Source organism: Pteropus medius, unplaced genomic scaffold (genome assembly GCF_902729225.1).
Source record: "Pteropus medius unplaced genomic scaffold, Ma_sr-lr_union100, whole genome shotgun sequence".
Classification (NCBI taxonomy): Eukaryota; Metazoa; Chordata; class Mammalia; order Chiroptera; family Pteropodidae; genus Pteropus; species Pteropus medius.
The window spans coordinates 3,928,757-3,945,670 of NW_024349803.1; the positions used below are offsets into that span (position 1 = coordinate 3,928,757).

General features: G+C 36.8%; 1 protein-coding gene across 3 annotated transcripts in view; it reads left to right on the forward strand.

The window, feature by feature from the left end:
* Window positions 1–446: 446 nt before the first annotated feature.
* Window positions 447–16,914, forward strand: part of ANKRD28 (ankyrin repeat domain 28) — a 151,818-nt gene continuing 135,350 nt past the window's right edge. For 2 of the 3 annotated variants that reach the window (XM_039837068.1, XM_039837071.1), the window contains exon 1: window positions 447–580. Coding sequence is in view for 1 of the 3 variants with exons in the window: in XM_039837077.1 (XP_039693011.1) it covers window positions 703–905 (203 nt within the window). In the remaining 2 variants the exon portion in view is untranslated. Of the gene's footprint in view, window positions 581–690; window positions 906–16,914 lie in introns of those variants that run through there. The other variant, XM_039837077.1, reaches the window with a different exon arrangement.

Here is a 16,914-nt window from a genome sequence, read left to right on the forward strand (position 1 = left end):
CGCCCCGCGCACGCCGCAGCTCCGCGCCCACCCGCGCAGCTTCCTCCTCTCTGCCCCCTCCCGCTCCCGGAGGCGGGGGCCACGAGCGAGCGCGGTGGCGTGGCCAATGGGCGCTCGGCTTACTCTGGCCTCTCCCCCGCGCGGCCGCCAATCGCGGCGGGCGGTGGTGGTAATATTGTGGAGTGGAGTTTAGATGCCGCCGCTGCCGCGGGCTGGAACGGCGCAGCGCGGGGGCTGCCAGGGTATTTCGGGAAGGGGGCGTGAGGAGGCGGCGGCTGCGGTGGCGGCGGCGGCAGCAGCGGTTGCGTGTGGAGGCAGCTGAGGGAAAGAGAAAGAAAGGAAGGAAGAGGGCGGGGAGTCCTCAGAGGAGGAGGCGGGACTGGCCGGGCTCCTCACCTCTCGGTAGCAGCGGCGTGTGGCTCGGGAGGCGGCACCGCCCCCTGTCCCTGGACTTCTGAGCGCAACCGGCCGCCTACCCGTCGACCCCGGGCAGCGGCCGAGGCTACTGGGGCAGGAGCGGTGGGCCGGGGCGGCGGCGGCGGAGGCGACCGCCATGGCGTTCCTCAAACTCCGGGACCAGGTAGGTGAGGGGTGGTGGGGCGGGATCGCGCCGACCCGGGAGGAAGGAAGAGGGGGGCGGGCGGGCCAGCGGTGTGGGCCGCTGGGGCGCCCTCTCGGCGGGGTGGCTGCGAGGAAGATTGGATGCTGCCCCTGGGGACGGGCGGGGGGCGGGGGGCCGTGGGCGACCTGCCTGTCAGCGAGGCCCGGGCCGGGCGAAGCCCACGTGTCGCTGGGGGCTCGCTGCCGCCTCCCGCCGCTGCCGCGAGAGGGGCGGGTCCCGCGCTCGCCGCCTGTGCGTTCGCGTCCGGCGCGCTGCCGGGTATGCGCCTTCTCTCTCCTGCCAGGTGAGGCTCGGGCCTAACAGGTGGCTTCCCGCTGCTGGGCTGGTGCGGTGCTGGCGGCCGTGACCTAGGGTCACGACCTTGCTCGTCTGTTCGCTTCGCCGGACAGTTCAAGGCTCACTCTCTCTGGGTTAAAGGCGGTTGATTTTGCTTGGGGACTAGTTATTCCACGTGCAAATATCCCGACTTGTTTTCTTTTGACAGCTTGTGCACCATTTTGGTTACTTTTCTGGACTTAGGAAGAGCTGGTCAAGGAATACCTGAAGTGCAGAGAGTACTGACTCTTGAACTGAAAAAAATACTTTATGTCTGGCAACGAAATCCTATGTCAGAATGACTTAGAAACCTGAAAACATGGAAAGATGGGTAACAAGGCTTTCAGGCAATGCAGAGGTTTCCAAGCATTTGTGTATCTCCTTTAAGGAAAAGAGAAATTAACGTGTGAAATATGCCGAGTCTCAGCAGACTTATTAGTGCTGAGAATTTATATTTACCATTTATTTTTCTGAACAGAAGATATTGAACAGATTTGGAGAGAAAGTAACTAACATGCATTGGGAAACTTACTCCGAAAGTTTTTACCTCTTTTGCAAAAACAATGGAGAAAACTTGAGGTGTATTATTTAATATTGTTTCAATGAGTAGTGTACCTCAAATTCTGAACCTAAATAGTATCATGAATTCTCACTTCATAAGTGAATCGTATTTTATATTTAGGATGTCGTGAGTGAATTTTATTTTATGTTTAAGCTGATAAACGTACTTGTGTATCATTTGGTATCAGGAAGGGTTTAGCTGATATTAACATCATCAGGACATAATACTTTGAAAAACTCTATTGTTTGCTGAAGTTTATACATTGTATTTCAGATCATAGAACTGCATTGTCCAATATGATAGCTGCGAACCACATGTGGCAATTTAAATTAATTAAAATGAAAAATTGAGTTTCTCAGTCCTGCTAGCCACATGTCAAATGCTCAGTAGCCACATGTGGCCATTGACTATGGTATTGAACAGCACAGATACAGGATTTCTGATTTATATCATCAGAAAATTTTATGGGACAGCACTGTTAAAGAATAACAGGTAAAGCATAAACCAATTCCTGCAAATTCCTATACAATTAACTCTTTCTTTTTGATGGTGTGAAACTCAAGATCTAGGTTCTCCACTAATCTCTACCAATCTTAATGGCACTTTGCCCTTCCATAAGTTATAGTTGAGGTAATGGTTAATTTTTGTTTTGTTTCTAGTCCTACACTTTTGAAAAAGTTATTTTTGCAGTTTGGATCATTGCAGTTTGGTGAACTTTGCATCAATGTGGTGAACTTTGCATCCCATTTTATTCACTATCAGGTTTAAACAGAAACAGGATTGTGTTCTCAGTCGGACCTAAAATCCAGTTGCACCTTTGCCTTTGTGTATTTAGGAATTGCTATTGTGATGCTACTCCAGTTTTAAATAATTTCTATTAATAGTGGTAATGATGTTTAAAATGTCACATGTAAACTTGAGAATACTGGACAAGTAAATGAAGTGGCATGGCATGGCTCTGAGGGGGAAGAAGAACTTTGAGGTTTACCTCTAAACTCCAAGTAATTAGCTCATCTGGTCTCTCTTTTGGAAGACCTTGAGAAATGAGATTTTGTTTTGTTTTGATTTTTGCCTAGTTTTAAGGGAATAGCTGCTTTTAGAAATCATCTTATATGTTATTTTATTAGCTTTTAGAAGTGATGGTAAAAATGAATGGAATGCAAATACTATTTTAATCTTTCCCACCTACAGGAAAAGCAGTTCAGCTAGATGAATTTTATTTGGAGGAAAGGAGATCTGGATTAAGTACAAAGAATTTTAAAGCTGGAAAGTACTTGACAGTATTTAGCTCAATCCTCGTACTTGAGATAAGAAGTAGTAGAATCTAGTTTCTGTGTTATTTCCACATTCACCTTGTATTTTGTTTTCTTCCAGCTTTGCAGATAGAATCTGATACATAGAAACTATAAGTGATTAGGGTAGTTAGTCTTTGTGCACATAAGCATTGGTTCTAGATGGCTTAAACGTAAAACTTGTGAGTAAATAAAGCAATTTGTTTTCATATCCAGTCAATAATCTGAATAAAACAGTGTCCCTCATTTTGTGCCAACACCTAATATGGGAGTAAGAAGTTACTATTGTACTATTTTCTATTAGTAAATGAAAATTATTTTTAATTTTAAATGAAATGAAAATGATTTGTTTTCTGTTCTTAGGCGAAACAAACTTTTTCCCATGATTTTTTTTCCATACTAAAATGTATATATACCATGAATTTGTAATTCTTGCAGGGTTTTATTCAACAAGTGTCACCATCAAGATCTTTATCTTTGCAGTTAATAAAAATGCAATCATACATGATTATATTAAATTTTTTTTAATTTTATTTTCCAGCCTTGTTGAAATTATTGACATGTAACATGTAAGTTTAACATATACAACATGATCAAATGATACTTACATATATTGTGAAATGATTAGCACAATAAGGTTAGCTAATACCTCTGTCCCCTTACATAATTACCTTTTTTTGTGTATGTGTGTGGAAATAACATTTAAGATCTACTTTCTTAACAGCTTTCAAATGTAGATAGATACAGTATTGTTAATTACAGTCACATTGTTGTACATTAGATCTCCAGAACTTATTCATCTTATAGTTGGAAATTTACACCCTTTGACCAATTTCATGATTACATTTTATTAGCAGTGATTAATAGTATGCCCTAATAAGAAAGGTAGACAGTATTTGTTTAGATCAGGGATAACACTCACAACTGGGAAACTAAATGGCACTTTACACGTGGCTTCAGTATCTGGAAGACAACAGGGAGTGATGGAGATCTTGGTAAATGGAAGCAGTTATGTTAGTTGCTGCTCAGTTCTCGGCCATTGTTGCTGTGCAGGTGTGCCTAGTATTTTTAGAACTGCAAATTTTTTTTTTTAGGAATATTTTAGAAATTGAGATTCTTATGAAAAATCTATGAATATTGGCAAGTTGGTAGTTACCATTGATAAAAATTTAAAGCTGTGGTTTTAAAGAGGGGTTAGAAGACCAGTTTATAACTGCTAGTTTAGATCAGCTTGAAGAAACAACCTACAAAATAAGATCCCTATTTAAAAAAAAGTTTTCTTTGAGATACAATAGCCCAAATAGTCAAACTTTTAAAAATTGAGATAATTTACCTACCACAAAATTCACTCTTTTAAAGTGTACAATTCAGTAGTTTTTAGTATATTCACAAAGTTGTGCAACCATTACCACTATCTAATTCCAGAACATTTTCATCTCTCCAAAAAGCCATTAAGTCACTCCTGATTAAAAAAAAAAGTTATACGCATTCTTCTGTCGGTATACTGATTGGCTTACAAAGCAAAGTCTAAATAGAATTACTACTTCCACAACTTTAGTGAAAAGTTCACTTTTGCCTAGTAAATTTAAGTTCAGATTCTTAATTGGTAGTGGTTTACCTTTTACATTTATTATAAACTTAAAGGTGTATTTTTTCTACTCTTAAGGATTTAAGGTCATACATAATTTAAAACATGCAGCACAGGACAATTAAAATATTTTAAAATGTAAATCTGGAAGCAGTTGCTTCTGAAACAAATTCTTGTTCCAGAAGCCCAGATGAGAGTTATTACAGTAGAACACTACATTTAACTTTTTCTGTTATTCAACTTACCAAAAATCCCCATAAACTTTATATCTTATAATAGGAAGTATAAATTAGTCTAGAGAGGCAGCCTTTTCTCTTGCTAATGCAAGAGAAAAAATTTGATAGCTTTTTCTTTTTTAAACATCTTTAGTGACATATAATTCACACAGTCTTAAATTGTACAGTTCAATAATTTTTAGTATATTCACAGAGCTGCGTAAGTATCACCACAATCAATTTGGGATTGTCACTCCAAAAAAGAAACCCTAAACCTGTCACTTCCTCCCCATCTCTGGACAACTACTAATCTGCCTCTGTCTCTGTCCATTTGCCACTTATGTTTTGAAGACTCCTCATATTGAAGCATGTATCAATATTTTTATTGCTGATTAATATTTACATTGTATCATATGCCACATTTTAGCCACTCACCAGCTGATGGACATTTGGGTTATTTCCACTTTTTGGCTACTATGAATAATGCTGCTCTGAACGTTTGTGTAAAAGTTTCTGTGTGGACCTAAGTTTTCATTTCTATTGGATATATACTAGGAGTGGACTAGCTGGATCATATGGTAACTCTGTATTTAGCCTTTTAAGGAACAGCCAGTTCATTTCCAGAGTGGCGGCAACGTTTTACATTCCCACCAGCAGTGTATGAGGGTTCCATTTTCTCTACATACTCAATAACACTTATTATTGTCTGTCTTTTTAAAAAAAATTATGTAGCCATCTTAGTGTGTGTGAAGTTGTATCTCCTTGTGGTTTTGAGTCCCATTTTTCTGACAGCTCATGATGGTCAGGCATCTTTTTATTAGACCTTTTGCCTATTTTTTTGTTTGGACTACTTGTCTTTTTATTGAGTCGTAGCAGTTCTTTATGTGTTTTAGGTACAAGTCCCTTAACAGATACATGATTTACATTTTTTTTTCTCCCATTCTGTAGATCATCTTTCTATTTTCTTGGTGGTATTTTTTGAAGCACAGAAACTTTTAATTAAGAGCTCTATTTATCAGTGGTTCCTAGAGTTTTGACTAGAGGGCGTTGGTGGATAAGGCATCAAAGAAGAAGAGCAGGTTTTGAGAGTAAGATGAATTCAGTTCTGTATATATTGAGGTCCTAGTGGGGCATTTAAATTGAGAAGTGTTATAGTAGGCAGTGAACTGTGAGGCTAGGCTCAAGAGAATAGTGTTTTCAGTGGTAATGGAAGTGAATGAGGTCACTCAACGAATGAGAACAGCTCATGGCCAAGGAATATAATGGCGAATATGAACTGAGTGGAGGGAAGGAAGCCTGAGAAGATACCAGAATTAGAAAGAGAATCATGAGAGACTATCATAGGCCAGGGAGGGAAGAATTTCCCAAGTTGCACAAATTAGGCACAAATGCTTAATTTTTTCATCACTTTTTAGTTTTTTTTTTACTTTAGTTTTTTTTTTTACATTGTTTTAAACTTTTCAATGGAAAAATTTTTTTCTATTTGCTCCAAGCTCTTAACTTCTTAAGCCAGTAAGTCCGAGCTTGGGCATACATCAGAATCACTTGTCCAGCTTAAACACAAAATTCGAGAGTCTTTTTAGTGTGAAGACCACCCGGGTTAACGCTCTAGAATCTGTATTTTAAAACCTCTGTGGTAAAGACTGGCTTGCTCTTCAACAACCTTGTTTTCTTTTCTCCAGGATCCCAACTCACTTACATATTTCTCAGCCCCTCTTGCATTTGGGCATGGCCATATGATTGAGATCTGACCTTAGGAAATTAAACGAAAGTGTTGAGTGGTTCTTTAGCCCTGGAAAATACAAACTTCCCTTGAACAGTGCTTTTTTTCCCCCACTTGCTGGTTGGGTAATGTTGCAGAGCAACTTTGGAAATGATGGGTCCAAGAGAGCTGGGTCATTCTGGGTCATCTCCAGCCTCCTCATGCCCCCATATGATCATTGACCCAGATTTTTGGACTTCATGTAAACATGAAATAAAACTATTTTGTTATGCCACAGTTTGGGGATTTATCTATTATAATATCCACTGTTACTTTAATCAGTATAACTCCTTAGATTATTATGCAGATTCTGATTTGGGAACCATTGCCCTTGGTTTTTCCTATTTTGTATTTTTTAACTCATTTATATGGTAGGTTAGTCTTCAGCTGTTGACTTTCAGGCCTTACATGTAAATACTGTGTTTTCTTTGTAATAATTTTCATAGAAATGATTGTAATTAACAGCCTGATTATTTTATTAGGTAACAAACATTTATATGCCTGTTACCTGCTGGTCTTTGTTACTGGGAATGCACCTTTATAAAAATAGGGTCTCTGCCTTCTAGTATGGGATAAAATGACATTAAATAAGGGCAATTATCTTACCTGTGCTTTGAGAGCATCAAGGGAAAAATGGCTAATTTAACCCAATGGTAGAATTGGGGCTCTTCCTGAAGTTTATTTTATTGGAATTTTATTTATATTCTTCTTGTAATATTGTTTTCTCTCATCCTTAGTGGATGAAAGCCATACGTAGTCTGTATAAAATTCTTTTAGAGGAACAAAAACTCCATTTTTGGTAGATTTGTGTTACACAGGGGTGTTTTGTTTAAGCATAAGTTGTTTCTACTACCAAGAAAAAAATCGAATACTTTATTTAGGAGAACTGCAAATCTTAGTCTTGATGCAGATTATAGTATTAAAATTTTCTGCAGTTAACTAAAGTTTTTTTCTGTTTGTTAGTTTTTAAAGAAATATTGATTGCATTTTTTCTTAACCTTTTCCTTTTGAGGGAACTTTTGGATTAGAAATGGTGAAAGTCAGAAAGGACCTACTTAACTACTTTTAGTATTGTATTCCTATTAGTGTAAATTAATTAGGATAAAGATATATAATTCAAACAGGACTTTAAAAGATTATATATATGTACATGTTTACATATGTAGATGAACAAACAAGGGGCATCTATATTGGATAGTTTTGGGATAGTGAGAGGTTTCCTCCACTTTTTGAAAGTTTACATGCCTAGGCAGTGTATAGCTCTAGAGTGTCAGACTGGGTCATACGAGGGAGAAGGATGTCCCTTAGAAGACTGTAAACAGCTAGACAAGCAACAGCCACATTCTGGAGAAAAAAAATGGAGTTAGTTTGACTTGAAGGTTTACAACACATGGCTTTTAAGAAGTGTAAAAGCAAACTACAGCAAGTGAACACTGGAGTTGAAACAAGATGAACAGATCAGAATAACAAATGTAGTATTAGTCAGATAGATTTAAAAAGTAGCCAAATCAAGGTATAGGCCAGTAGTTAGAAACTAGCATGTCTGTGACAACTTGAATGATTAGGTAGAGAAGATATCTGGAATCAAGAGACTTCAATAGATGAGGCCAAGGGGCTATAACCTTTCAGAAATTCTCATTTGATAGTATAGCAGGGACAATGAGAGGAAACTTGGTTGGTTCCCGATAGGAACTAATCAAGAGGTCTAAATAAAATATGGTATAGATGTACTGTAGAAATGTTCTGGAAGATTGCGTGTCTGTCAGATAATGGTTAATTCACTCATTTAACAATGAGTGACCTTGCTATTTTAAGGAAACTTACTGTAAATTATTTTAAATACAGTCTCTTAATAAAACATCATTCAGTTTATCTTTTATCATAAAGCTGAATTTCTGTATTTCACCTTCACTTTCAGATGATCAGTAATACCTGGATTATTTTGCATGTCCTGATGCATTGTTGTTTTAGGACCCCCCTGTATTTTGGCTGTTGAATTATTGCTTTTGAAATGTCCCTAATCAACCTGTTTGTTTTTTTCCCCTAACTAGCAATGTTCTACCTTCTAAGACTTCCAGATTCTATTATAAAGTCAAATGAACTCCTTACCATCCCCTCCCCCCCAGTTCCTTCAGCATGTTGGAACCACAGTTTTGATCTTGGACCTACTTAACTACTTTTAGTATTGTATTCCTATTAGTGTAAATTAATTAGGATAAAGATATATAATTCAAACAGCTTCTTTCATTGTTGCTTTCACACTCTTCATCCACAGTGAACCTGAGCTTTTCTGCATTGGAAGCCCTAATCTATTAGGTTTAATTTGGTCACACACAGACCTTGAGAAGGCTTGACCTCGTGATTTGAGCAGTATTGGTTAGGGTAGTATTTTCTGAAGCGTGAGACAGCTTTTACTACTGGTGTGTTTCTTGAGATTTTGTGTGGATGATCTACTTTGATTACCACATGTTGACTTTTACTTTCTTGCTTCCAATCCAGTCTCAAGAGCATAACCTTGTATCCTGTTTTATTCTCACTTTCCTTGGGCCTATTTGGGGGTCTCCCAGCTTGCTCCATTGCAGTCTTTTATATTAATCATTCTGTAAATTTATTCTTCATTTTGTACTGTTCAGCACCCATCCCTTTTCCCTTCAACTACCACCCTGTCCCTATTCATCTTTTAGCTTTTATTTCTGCTTTTCCACCTCAGCCTCCCTTCTTTTAGTCCTTTTGACCCAACTTCTTGAGCTTCAGCTCCTAACTTATACATACCATCAATCTCTTTCCTTCATCTCAGTCTTCTGCCTTTTGCAATTTGCCATTCTTTCTATTTCCATACTGTTCTCAGGCTGTATCCTTTTCTCAGCCAGCCTTGTTCTCAGTGGGAGCTTTACTTGCCGTTCCTCCTTTTGGTTCTACTATGTCAGTCTTATATCATTATTCTCTATCTTTCTCTATTCCTATCTGTTGACCTTAAATAAATAGCCAGATATTTCTTCAGCAAAGTGGGTTTATTTGGCAACAACAAAGAATTGCAATTCAGGACATGCAGTCTGGTGAACCACAGACAGGTTCAAAGAACAAAGAGAAACTGTTGTCCCATAGAGGAAGGGGGTTCAGAGGGGCCATTGTAAGTAAAGAGTCCATTAGAGGAAACTGGGAGTTCGAAGTGTAGTGGCTTCTCATTGGCTGAATTGTCAGTCTTTCATTGGCTGAGTATCTGAGGAGAAAATCCTCCTTCCTGCTGGAGTAGTAGAGTAGAAAAGCATCTTCCTTTTGGGGATCGAAAGTATGTCTCTGCCTGTTCATGATAATTGATCATGAATGGGTAGGGCCTTAGAGCTCCCCCTCCAGACCCTCCCAACTCCAATTTAATAAGGTTTATGTTCATCAGCCTTCATATATCCTTAGCCCCAGTGCTACCCTTTCAGGTTATAGCTCCATTCCTTCCTCTGGCTTTGTTAGGAAAGAGAAGCAAATGACTTAAAGAAAATGTTAAGTAAATAATATGGATTTCATACATGGATATGCCAAACAATTATGATAGTCTTAATGTCTGAATGTGTGAGATGGTAGAGTATGTACTTTTAATTTTGGCTCATTAATTTATCACCTCTGTGACCTTGGGCAAGTTATTTCACTCAAATTTGAGTTTTCTCACATAGGAAAGGGAGGTAATAGTGTCTGTCTCCTAGAATTGTTGTATTAAATGAGAGCATGTAAAACCTCTGCCACATAGTTGGCACTTGATAAATGGTAGCTACTAATTGCATTGGAAAGGACTTTGGGTTGAGAGATCTGGGCAGCTCTGCCACTTTCTTATTGTGTGACCTTTGGTAATACCTTTATTGAATATAATTCATATTCCATGAAATCTATTTAAAATATGCAATTCAGTATTTTTTGTTTGCTTTAGTAAATTCACAGAGTTTTACAACCATCACCACAATCTAATTTGGAAACATTTTTGTCACCTCAAAGAGAAGCCCCTTTCTTATTAGCAGTTACTCCTCTGCCTCTAAACCTCCCCCCCTTTCCCTTATCCCTGCTCCCACACATTGTTATATATTTGTATCTATATGGACACTAACCTATTAATTAAAATTCTAATACTCAGATTGGGCAAAACCAGATAAGCAACACCCATTACAGAAGTCAAACTTAATAAGGCTTATTTTTGTTTGGGCATGCTGTATGTTAGAATATTAACTGTTAAAATATGTTTACTTAGGTATAAAGCAGTAAATCAAAGTTGTTTGAGTTGAATTTCTTTGATTAGAACAGTGAAAACAGTTTCCTTTCTATCATCATATTTAAGGCTAAGTATTCAAAAAACTATATAATATTCAAAAAATAAAGTTTTTTTCTGGTGTTTCTTTATTAATAATTCTGTAGACAAATCTGACCTATCCTGCACATAGCCTTCTCTCTGAACCACATTGATTCTAAAATGTTCTGAGTTTGTATAGCTTTTATTGGTTCCATATTCTTATGTGCTTAACCCCGCTGTCAGAAAAATCTTCTTTTTACCCAATTTAGGTCTCTCCAGCTACAATTCAGTCATTTTCTGTTGTCTACAAAGATCCTGTGTCAAGTTGGATCTAGGGAGCTGATTGGTTAGACCAGTGGCTCCTATTTTTTAAAAACTTCATTGAGGTATAATTTACATACCTTAAAATTCACCTATTTTAAGAATAGAGTTATTTTAGTAAATTTAAAAAGTGTGCACCTGTCACCACAATCCAGTTTTAGAACATTTCCATCACCCAAAAAGATACCTATTTTGGAAAACCTCAGTTCTCCTGTGTTTCTCCTTTATTCTCACACCACTACCAACTCACTACACTTGTGACACTGAGACAGTGTCAGATCCTATATGTTAAGAGCTTAGTCCTGCTAGACTCCCCCCACCCCCTTCAGAAGCCAGTCACAAGTCCAGATTATCACCTTTGTTTATGACTGACTGGCTATAAATCAGAGGCTACCGATTAATTTACTGGAGTGGCTCACAGGACTCAAACATTTTACTTACTAGATAACTGGTTTATTATAAAAGGGTAAAATTCAGAAACAGATGGAAGAGATGCATAGGGCAAGGTATGTGGGAGTGGGCATGGAGCTTCCCTGCTCTCAGGGCACTCCTCTCTATCCAAATTTCCACATGTTCACCAACCTGGAAACACTCCTGACCCCTATCCTTTTAGGTTTTTATGGAGGCTTCATTATATAGGCATGTTTGATTAAATCATTGGCCTTTGGTAATTGAGCTTATCTCCAGTCCCTCTCTCCTCCCTGGAAGTGGGGGTGGGACAGGACTGAAAGTTCCAACCCTCTAATCAAGGGGTTGGTTCTCTTGGCAACCAGCCCCCATCCTTAGGTGTTTTCCAAAAGTCATCTTATTAACCTAAGACACCTTTATTGCTCTCATCACAGGAAATTCCAAGGCTTTTAGGAGCTCTGTGCCAGGAAGGAGGATGAAGACAAAATATATATTTATTATTAAAAATCACAATATTACAAAACCTCATACCCATTTTGTAGTCACTCTTGGTCCCACCTTCAGCCCTAGGCAAACACTCATTAGTGGTCTGTCTATAGATTTACTTTTTCATATAATATATGGTCTTTTTTTTTGTCAGACATCTTTCATTAGCATAAATATTTTTGAGGTTTATTCATTTTGTATCATATATTCTTTATTGCTGAATAGTACTCCATTGTATGGATGTATCATATTTTGTTTATTCATCAGTTGATGGAAATTTGAATTGCTTCCCCTTTGCGGCCATTATGAATATGCTGCTTTGAATATTCACATATAAATCTTTGTGTAGACATGTGTTTCGATCTATTGGGAGATTCATAGGAGTAGAATTGCTGGATTGCATGGTAAACATATGTTTAGTGTTTCAAGAACAGCCAAACTGTGTAAACCCTATTGTATGTTGCTGGATTTGGCTTGCTAATATTTTGTTGAGGATTTTTATACCTCTATTCTTGTGATGTCTTTATCTGGCTTTGGTATGAGAGTAATGTTGGTCTCATAGAAGAGTTTTTGAAGTATTGGTGTTATTTTTCTAGAACAGTTTGTGAAGTATTAGTATTATTTCTTTGAATGTTTGGTAGAAATTACCAGTGAGGCTTTGTGGGCCAGGTTTTTTCTCTGTGTTTGTAGTTAGCTTTTAAATTTCTAATTCAGTTTCTTTACTTGTTATAGGTCTATTCAGATTTCTGTTTTCTCTTGAATCAGTTTCTGTAACTTGTATCTTTCAGGAAATTTGTTCATTTTACCTAAGTTGTCTAATTTGTTGGTATAAAGTTGTTCATGGTATTCCCTTATAATCCTTTTAAATTTCTATAAGATCAGTGGTGATGTACCCCTTTTCATTCCTGATTTTGCTAATTTGTCTTCATTCTTTTTTCTTAGTCTGGCTAAAGGTTTGTCAATTTTCTTGGTCTCTTGAAATTGATTTTTTTCTATTTTAATCTCTTTTCTATGGTGTTGATTTCCCCTCTGATATTTCTAATCTCTTAACTTCTGCTTGCTTTGGGTTTAGTTTGCTTTTTTTCTTAATTTCTTAAGATGGAAACATTTATTTCAGGTATTTCTTTTCTAGTATTGGTGTGTGACATGTACAGCTATAAATTCCCCTTTGAGTACTGCAGTAATTATCTGGTAAGGTTATTTTTAAGGATTTTAATAATTTTTTAATTACAGTTGGCATTTGATATATTGCAGATGTACAACACACTGATTAGACATTTATATAACTTACAAAGTGATCACCCTGATAAATCTAGTACACATCTAATGCTGTACATAGTTATTACAACATTATTGACTATATTCCTTATGCTATACTTTACATCCCTGTATCTATATTTTGTAACAACCAATATATACTTCTTAATCCCTTCCCCATTTTCCCACTCCCGAAACCCCCTCCAGTCTGGCAACCATCTAGATGTTCTCTGTATCTGAGTTTGTTTCTATTTTGTTTATTTTATTCTTTAGATTCCACATGTAAGTGAAATCTTATATTGTCTTTCTCTGTCTGACTTACTCCACTCAGCACAGTACCTTCTAGGTCCATCTATATTATTCCAGATGGCAAACTTTCATTCTTTTTTATGGCTGAGTATTATTCCATTGTATATATGTGCCACCTCTTCTTTATCCATTCATCCATTGATGGACACCCAAGTAGCCTCCATATCTTGACTATTGTTAATAGGTTGCAGTGAACATACAGATTCTTATGTGCCTTTGTGAGACATGAAAGTTTTGGATTTCTTCAGGTAAATAAATACCCAGAAGTGAGATAATTGGTCCTTCTTTGTCTCTTGTTATAGCCTTTGCTTTAAAGTCTGTTTTGTCTGGTTTAAGTATTGCTACCCTGGGTTTTGTTTATTTGTTTCCATTTTCATGAAACATCTTTTTCTATCCCTTTACTTTCATTCAGTCCCTGTGTGTTTTTCCATCTGAAGCAAGTCTTATAGGCAGCATATGTAAGGATCTTGGTTCTTATCCATTTAGCCACTCTGTCTTTGATTTAAGCACTTAATCTGTTTACATTTAAAGTAATTGTTGATAGATATGTAGTTACTGTCATTTTATTATTCATATCTTTTATCTTTTTTTTTCTTCTTAAAGAGGTCCCTGCAACATTTCCCATAATACTCCCTTGGTGGTGATGAACTCCTTTAGCTTTTTCTTGTCTGGGCAGCTCTTTATCTGTTCTTCAATTCTAAATTTTACAGCTTTGCTAGATATAGTAATTTTGGTTGTAGGTCCTTGCTTTCCATCACTGACTATTTCGCCAATTCCTCTGGCCTGCATAGTTTCTGTTGAGAAATCAGCTGACAGTCTTACAGGAGCTCCCTTGTAGCTAATTACTCTTGCCACTTTTAAGATTCCTTCTTTGTCTTTAACCTTTGGCATTTTAATTATGATGTGTCTTGGGGTGGGTCTCTTTGGATTCATCTTGTTTGGAACTCTCAGCACTTCCTGGGCTTGTATATCTTTTTTCTTCTCCAGGTTAGGGAAGTTTTCCATCATTTCTTGAAATAGATTTTCAATTCCTTGCACTCTCTTCTCCTGGTATCCCTCTGATGCGAATGTTGGTACGTTCGATGTTGTCCCAGAGACCTTTTAACTATCCCCATTAATCCTATGCGTTTTGATGCTTTGTTTTTTCATTTGACTCAAAATATAATCTAAATTCTCTTGTATTTTCATCATTGACCCATGGGGTATTTAGAAATAACTCGTTTAATATTCAAACATGTGGGTTTTCCAGGTTTTTTTGTTGTTGTTTTCTAATTTAAATCCATTGTGATTGAGGAACATTTCTTCGTATTCTTTGTATCATTTCAGTTCTTTTAAATTTGAGATTTTTAAAAAATTTCCTAACATAAGGTCCTGGAAAATATTCTGTGCATTCTTGAGAAGATTGTGAATTCTGCTGTCGTTTGAGTCTTCTATACATGTCAAGTCAAGTTGGTTAATAGCGTTGTTTAAATTCAGTATCATTACTGATTTTCTGTTTACTTGTTCTATCCATTATTGAGGGTGGGGTATTGAAGACTCTAACTATTATTGTTTAATTTGCTCTTTCTCCATTTCTTTCATTATTTTGTGGCTGTTTTCTTAGGAACATATTTTTATAGTTATATCTTCCTGTTAAATGAATACTGTTAATAGTATAAAATGTTCCTCTTTGTAACATATTTATTTTTTCCTTTTTCTTTTTTTTTTTAGGTCTATTTTGTCAGATAATAGTATAGTTACTCCAATTCCGTGATGATTATTGTTTGCATATTATATCTTTTTCCATCCTTTGAACATATTTGTGTCTTGTAATACAAAGTGTCTCTTATAGATGGCATATTATTGGGTATTGCTTTTTTAATCCAGTCTAACAGTCTATCTTTTTAATGGAGTGTTTAATCCATTCCTATTTAATGTTATTTTTGAAATGATTGGATTTGCATCTTCTGTTTGCTGTTTGTTTTCTATATACCTCATGTCTTGTTTTGTTCCTCCATTCCTCTTTCATCAACTTTTGTATTTCTTTTTCTCATTTTAGTACCTTAGATTTTTTTAAATTATATTTTTCTTAGTGTTTGTTCTAGGAGTTACAGTATGCATCTGAATTTATCATAGGCTAATTCAGAATACTACTAATAATGCTCCAGTATAGCTCCATTTTATCCTCTTTGTGCTATTTTTTCTTATATATTATGTAATATTTTTGTAATAAACCCAACAATACAATGTTCTAATTACTGCTTTAAACAATTTTTGTCTTTTGAAGAGAAAAAGAAAGCAGAAAAATATTTAGTCTTTCATATTTACCAACATATTTACTATTTTTGATACGTTTTTCTTTTTGTGGATTCCAGTTCCCCTCTGGTGTCATTTCCTTCTTCAAGTGTAGCTCCATTCCCTCCTCCCTTTTTTGTGCTATTATTGTAATGTGTATTACATATTTATATGATATAAGCCTAACAATTTTATAAGTTTTAGGCAGTTACCTTTTAAATCAAGAGTAAAAAGTATATTGTAACTTTTCCTTTACTTGTGATTACCTTTGCCACTTTATTTTTTCACATAGATTACAGCTACTCTCTGGTGTCACTTCCTTTCATCCTTAGAACATCTTTTCATCTGTATCTCATAAAGAATACAGGTTAGAGTTATAGTGAGCCCCCTCCTATCTTCTCAATTGGGGATCATATTATCTTATACATGGGAATAGTTAAGTGAGAATTGAGAAGGGATGGCAGATGATGAGGCTGGGGCAAAGTATGAAAGGACCAATTCATGATGTATCTTGGGTTCTATGCTGTAGGATTTGAAACATTGCTGTGGGGAACAACCATTAGAAGATTTTATGCAGAGTTCTGTCATCAGATTTGAGCCTTGAGAAAAAGACTTTGAAAGTCTGGATTCTGAATGTTTTTTTAGAGATGTTAGCGACAAACTGCAGATAAAGGTGAATCTGCCTTTTTCTCTGAAATTCCATCTTTCTTCTGTTGGCTAATTAAAAACTGTTTATGTCCAAGTATCTACTACCTTGCAGACATAAAATGTTTACAGGTTTGTGACAGAGTTATACATACTCTGTAGAGTGGGAACCATGGGAGCTGTCTGTGAAGTTTGTGAAACAACAGTTTGAGTACCACTTTCGTAGGATGAACAGATTGCTTACTGTTTGTGTATGTGGGATGGGATGTATATTGAAACAGTAGATAAACATCTTTTGGCATCTTGACATTTAAAAAATTTTTAATTCTTAAAGGTTGGTTGTACATTAGCAGTACCTTTCAGTAGTTTTGATAACGACAGAGAAGTGTTTGGTTGTTTTCTTATTTGATTCTCACAACTCTTTTTTTTAACCATAGAGAGAATATATAGGAGGTTTTGTTTTGCTTCTTAGGAAAATTTGAAGAACAGAAAACTTATTCTAAGTTTTTGCTACCAGTTTTTCACAAAAGTATAAAATGAAAGAGAAAAATGCCCCTACTCCCTGTCTTGCCAGATTCTGTTATAAAT